The sequence below is a fragment of the Apium graveolens genome, chromosome 4 (assembly GCF_009905375.1).
Source record: "Apium graveolens cultivar Ventura chromosome 4, ASM990537v1, whole genome shotgun sequence".
NCBI classification, from domain to species: Eukaryota; Viridiplantae; Streptophyta; class Magnoliopsida; order Apiales; family Apiaceae; genus Apium; species Apium graveolens.
In genome coordinates, this window is record NC_133650.1 from 303,134,815 (window position 1) to 303,145,866 (window position 11,052).

At 31.5% G+C, this 11,052-nt stretch overlaps 1 protein-coding gene across 1 annotated transcript; it reads right to left on the bottom strand.

Moving 5' to 3' along the window:
* Window positions 1–1,605: 1,605 nt before the first annotated feature.
* LOC141719985 (phospholipase A1 PLIP1, chloroplastic-like) lies at window positions 1,606–4,282 on the bottom strand. Its single transcript, XM_074522347.1, has 5 exons — window positions 3,638–4,282; window positions 2,839–3,363; window positions 2,605–2,664; window positions 2,088–2,504; window positions 1,606–1,986 (listed from the first exon to the last, which is right to left on the bottom strand). Exons 1-5 carry the CDS (start codon window positions 4,280–4,282, stop codon window positions 1,606–1,608), a joined length of 2,028 nt encoding a protein of 675 aa, XP_074378448.1.
* Window positions 4,283–11,052: the final 6,770 nt, after the last annotated feature.

Consider the following 11,052-nt stretch of genomic DNA (forward strand, 5'->3'; position numbering starts at 1 on the left):
TTTGTAACATAGAATCATCCAAACATTGATGAATGATCATGATCGCCTTTTGATCCTTCTTTTTTTGGGCTTGAAGTTGATCTTTTTGAACTTGATTCAAATTTGCTTCATTTTCGGGAACCTCCAATCCTTTCTCCACAATTTCCCACACATCATTTGTTCCAAGGATCGCCTTCATACGAATGCACCAATTCTCATAATTATCTTTGGTGAACTTTGGCATTTGCCATTGAGACATTCCATTTGCCATGATCTCCTTCTTCTTTACACCACACAAGCCTTCTTTGAAGACAAGTAGAAGTAGAACATTTGGCTCTTGATACCACTTTGTTGGAAGAAAGGATCTCACTCAAACTCACACAAGACAATTTAGGAGAAGAAATGTATTACTTGAAAAATTACTTGATTACAAATGACTTGGTACAAGACTTTATATAAGACTCCATAGAAAGATCTAGATAACTCTTAGACTCCAATAGACATCACTTGACCAAGATACATGTATCTAGAGATTACATGTACCTACACCAATACATTGAACATAAAAAAATACTAATACATGTACCAAGATTATTCTAGAGACTCCCACACAATTCTATTATTTTAGTAGTCAAAAATATATTATTTATTTTTAACACCCCCTTAATTTTGACTATTCCAAGTAGACTTCGGAATTTGTTGAAGGCGTCACTTTTGAGAGGCTTTGTAAATATGTCACTAATTTGATCTTGGAACTTCACATAATTCAACTCCACTTCACGTCTTTCGATGCATTCCTGAATAAAGTGATATTTTGTATCAATGTGCTTGCTCCGTTCCTGAATAAAGTGATTTTTGTATCAATGTGCTTGTCGTGTACAAATATTCCGTGTACCTTCGTGTTTTCGTGTATTAAATCTTAAATCCGAACCCGACCAAATTTGCATTCGTGTACCAATTTGGTGACACTAACCCATAACTAATATATTCGTGTTTACCCGTTTTAGTACACTAGAGTATACGGTTTATATACGAAAAATATTAATTGTTAAAAATGCAATAGATAATAAATTTGTGAAGTGCTCATTCACGTAGTCAAGGAGCAATAAAATATATTTTAGTATTTACAAATATATATATATGTTATTTGGTATTAAGTACATATATGAATATTATATATTTTTAAAAATTTAATTATTAATTTATTCCGTGTACTTTCGTTCCGTGTCGTGTACCTATATTGAAAACCCAAACTCGAAATTAATTATATTCGTGTTTTTTCGTGTTCGTGTACCAAAATTTCGAACCCAAATACTAATTATTCGTGTCGTTTTATACCGTGTTCCCGTGTCGTATACCAGTAATATTTATCTGCAATCACCATTTTGATGACTAAGCTATTTTTCTTAAATAAGTATTCTTTATGTTTTATTACCGGTGCTACAGACTGGCATACAACCATAAGTTGAAGCAGGACTTGCACTAACATGTAATAAGATCCGAGGAAAAAAGACTATATTCAAGAAGCATTTCCTGTGACAATCCTTGGAGAGCTGCCCTATGCGAGAAAAACTTGCACACCTGCAATTACCTCCTATTTTGAGCGCCTTCAGTACTAGTCCTTTGTCATTTATCATCCTGGCATGACCCCCATGCATGTGGAGACTGCGAAGTCAGTATTGGCCATAAAAGGCTCCTCTGCCTTCTAGCTGTTTGCTTGACTGCCTTTGTATGCTGTCGCAGAACCCCGTTAACTGCCTTAAGATAGTTGCTTGAGTCATGATCCCTAAGAATTGTTCCATTGGATCCATATGAAGTAATGTTGCTCAATGTTTCTAGAGGATGTGGTGCATTGAGAAAGGTCATCAGGGGGTTCTTGCTTGAACAACACTCTGGATTCTCTAAAGCGTAGAGTGCAATCCCAGAAGGAAGCAACGGGTGAGAAGGGGACAATGTTTCACTGGGTTGTAAAATAAATGTCTTACCCATCGGAGCATACATAAGTTTCTGCGCACAACCAACTTAGTATTAAGTTGACCAATCAATTTATATTAAGTGTCATAAATTTCATGACTGCAGCTATTAAACGTTGAGAAAAATTTACTTACATTTTTTATGAGACAAGGATGGGTACAAAAGCTCCCATGCAATAGCTTGAACATTTGAGCAATATGATCCGGGTAGTTGCAGGAGAATGCTCGTGGTACAATATCTCTATGCATGATGACGCAATGGACATGGTCCTCGTTCAATCCCAGTGCATCAAGGATCTTTTGTCCACCGCACAACACAAACGGTGACCCAAATGTAACAACTGGTCTGAGAGCAGATGGCTTGACAACTTTCCTAGTAAGTAACATCAAGTTAACTAACAGCGAGACACTACCCCCGAAACAATGGCCAGTGAAACTCAATTTTGCTCCTTCACCATACTTGTCCAGGTGCTCCATTATAACTGGTTTTAATTGCTCATAGATTCTCTTTGCAGCTTCGTAAACTCCTCTATGAACAAGTACATCTGTTCCCTGCAGTATGCAGATTACCTTATTTATTCTAGTGTCTTTTTCTTTAACGTAATGATCATTACATGTATGACATCTTGATGAACTGTTTACTTGCTCTTACCTCAAACACGGTCGGTTCAAAGAGGAGATTTGACTGCCATGATGCTAGTGAATCTGACCCCTGAAGCTCACAGCGAAATTAACAAAAAAAAATTTAACTATGCAATTCATATGCGTCTGAAGCAAGAGTTGCAAGTGTATCTTCTATACCAGAAATTGCAATTGATCTTCTTCCTTTTTTGTGTGTATGTGTTGGGGGAAGGGGAGGGGATACTATACAATTTGTGGTAGTCACCTGGATAACAAAGAAACGAGTTAATGTGCTTGAGTCATCGCAAACAAACCATTTGCAAGGTGATGACTGGAGTGACTGAAGAGCCATTGATGCTTCCTCTTTCTCACTAGTTGCAATCACCGGTGTCATAGTTGTTGTTATGTAGCCCTCTTGTACTTCCGTCTTGTACACACGTGGCGCGGATCTCTCTTCTTTATGTACCAACTTGCTTTCATTGCTTTTTAAAGCCATACTGTTTTCCTCATCTTGTTGCTCAGAGTCAAGAAGTGAAAGATCCTTTGCACGGGAACGGACATAAGAAGCTGCTGCAGTAGCAATATCATATGCAACAGATGGCTGATTGTTGAGACATTTTTTGTCTGATTCTTCAGATTTCCCTGATTTGAACTCGGTAGCTGGTGAGGCATTAACTTGAGGGTAGATAAAGTCCTGATCAAAAGTAGCTTTGGTGACAACAGCTTCTGACTTCTTCTCTAAGGATGATGTTACAAACTTTAAGCCAAAATGTCTTCTTAAATCCGCAGCCTATAAGTAGGATTTAGTATGGATTAAAAACATTAAGAGCCTATTAGATTGTCTTACACATATATAACAACCATCCTGCAAGGTTGCTCTGCAGAAGGTGGACTTAAATGCCTTCAAAACTTTATGGTTAATCAAATAATCACTACTATTATGTAGTCGTAAAAACTTAAGTTTTTATGTAAAATGCATTTCAAATGAATGTATCTGATATTGGTTTAACAAACAACTATGGCAATCTGTTGAATTGACGTAGCACAAGAGAGACAAACCATACCATTATCTCTGAAATTGCATATGACATGTTGCATAAGAAAGCTGACTGAAGAAAAAGCTTGGTATCAGACCAAGAAACATCCTTTAACATGTTGGAGAACGTCTCGCGATCAGTTTCCTCATTTCCTTCAACTTCATCATCACAGTAGTCTGCATCATACATCTCTCCATCTATATCACAACCCTCACATGCAAAGCTATCATTGTCGAGCTCATCTCTCTGTTGCTTTCGTATCCAAAGAGTTCGGATCTGCAAGATCTTTTTCAACCAATCTTCCCTCTTGTACATCTCACTTTTTTTCGCTTCCACTTCCATTTCATCTTGCTTCGCAGGATCATCAGCCACATTAGTTTCTTCACTTGTCTCTGGTTCAAATGAAAAATCCGGGAGAGACTTGGGGAGTAATGATCCTGGTAGATGAAACTTAAACGCCTCAAAGGGCCAGCAGTTCTTCAGTTTTGGCTCCATATTTGAGGCGTGGACTCGATTAACAGAGTGGCAAAGATGAATGCCAGAGTAAAATCTTTGCATTTTAGCCTGATTACCTAAATAGAATGCCCGACAAATCTTGCTGCCCGCCTTTGACAATTCTTTGGGGCTGGTAACCATTTGTGAACTTGAACTAGACATGTTAGTGCATGCCATGGTTGTAAAACTGAACTATCTTACACACTTCTATCTGTGTTCTGTATATATAAAAAGGAGTTTTGAAGTTTTGTCCATGGAGTTATTGTAACCTGAAAACATAAAAAAAAATAAAAAAATAGTCTTATAATGTGACAAACTGTTAAAGCTGAGAAACAGTTTCTACATTGTTAACAACGCAACATAAAGATTTATACTACCATAATTTTAACTTCATATCCACAAACACAAAGATTGTCAACATGTTGGTAGATTTATCAATCAATATTTGGTCGGGAACACCTATGCGCACGTTTGTACAAAACATAACTAAGATGAGACGAAGACATCTATATAAATGTGCCCAACTATAGTAGGAATCTGCAACTTGTTCTTACGGACAACACTATGTCAATAGAATCAAGCGATTGCGGATTAAAATCCTCCCTAATAATTAAATCTTTTAGGGGTGAGGAGTGTGGTGCCTTTTGTACGCTTGCATGTTGTTCTCTTCTTCACTCATAGTGACTGCTGATCGTAGATGCATGTGTACTACTGGGTTTATATGGTACGTGTATAGTTTTCGTAAGCTCGTGTGTGTCGCATTTGTGGGCTTAGTCCTTGATTATCGTAATTTACAGTAGAAGAAAACAAAGTTAGTAGCAGTTAATTGCAATTAATTAATTACTAGTCCTACTACTAAAACTCAATCTGATGTCTTGGAGGGAACTATGAATAGATGCGGGAAATTAATTAAGAGGCATCTATATCAGATGGTATGTGTTTAAAGCGTACGTATTCCGTAGTTCATATATTCTTCATTTCTTCTGTCTTAAAAGCAAAAGTGCAGGAGTTAATAACTTTTAATAATAAGTAAGTGTATTATTTTTATTCTTTTTTATTTCTATACATTCATTCATTCATCATCTATATTTACTATATTATAAATAGACGAAACATTAAAAGTTTGGTAGTCGGTCGGTCGGTAATTGGTGAAATTATTTAATTATCCTTAATTATTTCAATTTTAATAATTGGGTCGATCAATTCTAATTATAATTGATATTGAAGTCAACTTCCTCTATTATTTTACCAATTTCAATTCTATTTTATATCAAACTCTATATCATTATAATTTATATTAAATTCACCTTCTTCAACCAATTTATATTTTAATTCATATCGAGTTCTATATTATTCAAATTTGTTACTTCGGGCTAAATTAATAAGCAAACTAAATATAATTATTAAGATTTAGTTGATATGTCATGTGAATCAGGCTAAGATAAAATAATAATACTATAAGTCCTCCTAAAAAAATTATACAAATGAACTTGGATAAACAAAATAATATATTTTATTTATCCATGATAAAAAAAATACATTATACAATTGATTCAAACTAACACCAAGCTAAAATAAAAATACAACTCGACCAACAAAAAAATAATATATACTAATTATTCAGTCTAAAACAAAATTACTTTATTGATCCACACTTAAAAAATAAAATTAAATTAAACTAAAAATAATTAGTTTGATTTGGCAAGTGTATTCTAAAATAAAATAATATAAACTACGGATCCGAGATAAATCAAATTAATATTAGATTAAGTATAATTCATATCATATTGATGTGAACTAAAAATCAAATTTTGATTAAAACATAAATATAATTTTTCAAAAAATACACATAGAATTATCAATAAAACTATATCGTTGAGTCAGTAATATTGTCTTTTTCAAATATATTTTATCGAATTATTGTTAATCGATTAAATAATCAACATGCTAAAATAATATTTTTTAAGGTCCCAACATAATTAAGACATTATATATTTACCCTCAATAAAATAATAATTTTATTATAATAATATTTCCCTCCTTAACAATGTTATCACTTTAAATTAGTTTAAATGTTCTAAAAAGTTATGAACATATACGTCTACTAATATAATTATTATGAAGTCATGTCATTTAAACTTTCAAATGAACAAAATTCAAAATGGAATTCAAAATTTTTTAAAAAAATTATATAATATTAAAAAAATCTGTGCGACCCGTGCATCACATGGTTTTAAACTAGTCATTTATTAATAAGCAAAACTTTTTTTTAAATGATACTTTGGTTTGACTTATTTTTTGGTACCACCACCTTTTAATTTCACTTTTTATGATTCATGTTATAACTCTAAGCGTATTATTTTATCCTTTTTGATTTCTATATGACTTATAATTCGATATATATTATTTTAACCCGTTTTTCTTTATTAATAAACTTTTGAAGTGATATTTTAGTTTCACTTATTTTTTTGATTTTACCTTTTCACCTTTCATGATTCATGTTATAACTCTAAGTGTATTATTTTTATCTTTTTTTATTTCTATATGACTTATAATTCTATATGTATTATTTTTACTCGGTTTTCTTTATTAATAAATGAAAACTATTTTTATGTGATATTTTGGTTTCACTTATTTTTTAGTTCTACCACCTTTTGATTTTTCACCTTTTATGATTCATGTTATAACTCTAAGTGTATTATTTTTATCCTTTTTATTCCTATATGACTTATAATTCTATAAGTATTATTTTTACTCATTTTTTAAATTTTATAAGCCATGTTTCTTTATTGTTTTATAGGTTTGAATCTTATTTTTAATTATATTTTAAAATAAATAAGTTCATAAATTGGCCCACCTAATTAGATTCCGAAAAATTTAACCACGATCAAGTAAATAGGCCATGTGTTTAAATTGGATTTTTTTAATTTAGAATTTTTTAATTTGTTGGTGGAATTCCATTTTAATAAAATGATATGAATATTATAAAAACTATGTTTTATTTTCAGCAGTAGAAAATAATAAAATTGTTTAAACTGTAATATTATTACAATTCTATTTTCGTAGAACCCCAAATTATTTCTTGATGGGATACTTTGTTTCATCTTAATACGGTTACGCCGTATTTTGGTTTCACCCCTATATTTCTCTTTCATGTAGAGTTCTATGTTGTTTTTTAACAAAATATAGATTGGAATTATATTATAATTACAATATTTCTATTTTTCGTAGAATTTTTTTATTTTTATTAAATAATAGAATGGAATCATTTATACACTATTATTATTAATTAATAAGGAAACCATATTTTAAGGGATATTTTGGTTTCACCCCTTTTTCGGTTTTCCGAACTTTTGGTTTCACCCATTTTTAAATCTTATTATACCTCTAAATATACCATTTTATTCTTTTTTTAGTCCTATATTGTAATATCTAGGACATAACGTGTAATTATTTTTATTGATAAATAATTATTATGTGATTATATTGTGATTTTTGGTGAATTATCTAATGATTGGTGTTGTTATGTGGATGTTTATATGTGGTAAACTATAAGTATGTTAATTTTATTATGTCCAGAATAAAATATAGATAATTAAGGTATTTTTCTAGTAATTTTTAGAGTGTTATATGATTTTTTATTGATTTATGAATTTATTAATTATTTTCTGAATAATTACAAAATCATTTTCTAAAGCCGGGAATCGTCCAACTTCAACCGTTTTTACGTTTTTAGAACTCGAAATTCTTCTGAAAACTCCTTCTAAACCTAATCCGGTAATTCCGGACATTTACCATATTTTGATTTTTTCGATCTGAATTACGGTTTGACCTGTGCGCGGCCCGACGTAAAATTTTCGATACAATAACCCTTTTCGATAACATTATCTTCGTACAAAGCGTTTTATAAAAACCTGGTTTTTATAATTATCCAAAACCTTTTTATAATTATCCAAAACCTTTGATACTTACCCAAAACAGGATAATACTTATCCAAAACAGGATAATGTTTATCCAAAACGTTATCCGATAGTATCGTTTTTATAGTTACTTAGCGGCTAAGAAACGTATTTATCGATCCAACAGGATCCAGAACGTACTAATATTCCGTAAATATAAATAGCCAATACAATATTGTATTTTGTACAGATAATCATTTGCAAACAGTAAAACTATATAGTTTCCAGAGAAAAACTTTAAAATTCATCGCATTCTTCATAATCAAACGCACAAACAAAGGCGTTAACGAACTCCGATTCGGGCGTGCAATATATCAAATCGAAACTCTCTAAAAGTTCTTTCATAATCAATCATCCATTTCAGTGCAGAAATCAAGATGATTTTCTTATTTAATTAATTTAATTCGAATTATTTAGTAATTAAAATAGGAATTTTTGATCTTGATGTTGTTTGTGTGATTTGATGTTAGAATCATGTAGATCTTTTCTTCCTGGTCATTTTGGTATATTATATGACTAATTTGGAGTTCAATAACATGTTCAAATTGATTTTTGATTCCCGGAATTAAAATTAGGGTTTATGTTCTTGATTAATTTCAATTGAAATTTGGGAATTTCTGTGTTTGGGGTTATTACTTGAAATTAATTGCACGAGATTATAGATCGTTGAACAACGATTCGATTGGTATATTGGAAATTTACAGACGATTCCTCGAACAACTTAATCGACTTCGCCGAAAAAAGGTTCGACTTCGCCGCCGACGAAGTTTCAGATGGATTTTCCTAGCAAACTATATGTTGTTTGTTGATTACAAAATATGATATACATTCCTGGCATGATACTCTATGATTCTGCATGTTTTTAGACTGATCTGGGCTTGAATGAGATTTTCCGACGAGTTCGGGGTAGTTGGCATTGACGACTGCCGGCGTAGGTCGGGGACGACGGCAGAATTACAGAAATGCCCCTAAACTTTTGCAAAATTTATGTTTTAGTCCCTGTAGTTTCAAAACTTTATAAATATTAGATTCATGTTTATAAAAATTATAAAAATGATATTCTGCTTATTTTTATTTTCAGAAAATTGTTTTAATTATTTAAAAATTCCAAAAATTCATTATTTAATTTTTGAAAATTATTTTTATTTAAAAATAAATCTTAATTATTTAATTAATTAATTAATTTTAGTTGATAATTAATTATTTAATTATTTAATTAATTTAAATATTAATTAATTGATTAATTAATTATATTAGTTATTAATTAATTTTAATTTGATTTAACTATTTATTTTGATTTAAAAATTCTGAAAAATAGTATCGAGCTTTAAAATATTATTTTAAATTGTTTTCAAGGCTCGGTAATTATTATTAAATAGTTTTAAAATCAGATTCGGGTGTTCGAACCCTATTATTTAATTATAAAATGATTCGGAGGCCCATTTTAATTCCGAAAAATGTTCAATAATTCGTATTAAATACCTGAAAAATTATTTTGACCCCGAATCTTCTTTTTAATCGAATATCTTACGTGCTATGTGCTATGTGCTATCTGAATGATGTGTTATATGCCTATGTGGTTATTGTTTGACGGTTTTTGCTGTAACTTTTAGTCCATAAATCGGATTTGGGTAGAACGAAGGGTAGATAAAAGCTTATGACGTCTATGTGACGATTAGATTAATATGAGATTGAGTATTGATAGATACTTGTGATAACTAGCAGAGTAAGCGAGGCATAGAAAAAGAAAGTCAGTGATCCGTAAATAAAATTGAAGCGTCGAAAGAGAAGGCAAGTGATTGACGAATAGAAGCAAGGCTTAGAAAAAGAAGGAAAGTGATTGAAAAGTAAAACTGTAAGATGAGTACAAGTAAAGTTGGAAATCATCTATGATAAGGAAAGTCCTTCTGAACCTTTGTTCGAGATATATTGCAAATATTTCTGAACTTTCTCATAACATGTTGTCAGTATTCAAAATAAATCTTGTTTTACGTTGCAAGCGCTTTAAACTATTCCACCTTGAACCCTGATCATATCATTGAACTTGAGCTGTAAGCGTTATTTCTTGTATACCACCAACGGTTGATTTCCCAGATATTAAACCATACCAATACAATACTACTCTGCAAATACATACACACCAAAAACCAAGTATTTCAACAGAATTTCTTGAGCATACATAAACTTATACACCCTGGAATACTCTATCACATCAAAGATCAATACCTTGTATTATCATTGAACCATTGTTCTTCAGATACTTGATTCTTCATCGGACTTGAAGTCGTTCATCATATCTACACCTTGATACACCCTGGTGATACTTGTGAAATGTTTTATGCTTCAAGATAAATGCTTTATCAATGTTAATCATGATTCTGTTTTTATTGAATTGCAATGGTTATCATATTGAGTTGTTTTAGAATTGGATGGTTTTATAAATGTGGACCAGATTAGTGGTCAGACCAGATTCGTGGTCATATTAGGCCAATGTGTGCCTTGGATCCAGTATATAGAGCAGAGCTGGGAGCCTTGCTCGAGGTTAGTGCGTGACTGATCAGCAGCCTAACCTTGGTTTTTAAGAAAATGAAAAGAGAATATCCAATTCTATTCATTAGTTATCCAAAAAACTTGATTCTTCTGAATCATTTCAACTAAACATTGTTGAACCTCAGTTATTGCTATTATGACTTGCTGATCTAGTTAGCTCACTCTTTCAAATCTGTTTATGTTATTCCACAGCTGAAAAGGAAATTATTGGTAACGAGGATTCTCAGTCCAATGTGCGAGCTAGGATTCCAGGATAAGATGGACCGAGTTAGCAGGAGCTTTATAATGTAGATGAGTTATGTAATATTGTAAGAATGATATCATTATCAGTTATAAGCGGAACTAGTTGGGATTTGGTACGATATAATAAAAGTTAAGGTTGTGGCTTATTTTCGTACTTTAACCTATTGTGATCCATGGTTATGGTAAGTAGGGTCT

Bases quoted from the DNA above. Each gene is read 5' to 3' on its own strand.
- LOC141719985 (XM_074522347.1), bottom strand. From the start codon at position 4,282: ATGGCATGCACTAACATGTCTAGTTCAAGTTCACAAATGGTTACCAGC. The intron at 3,364-3,637 runs GTATGGTTTGTC...TCCTACTTATAG, and splicing joins ATGCAATTTCAGAGATAATG to GCTGCGGATTTAAGAAGACA. The intron at 1,987-2,087 runs GTAAGTAAATTT...GGTTGTGCGCAG, and splicing joins ATCCTTGTCTCATAAAAAAT to AAACTTATGTATGCTCCGAT.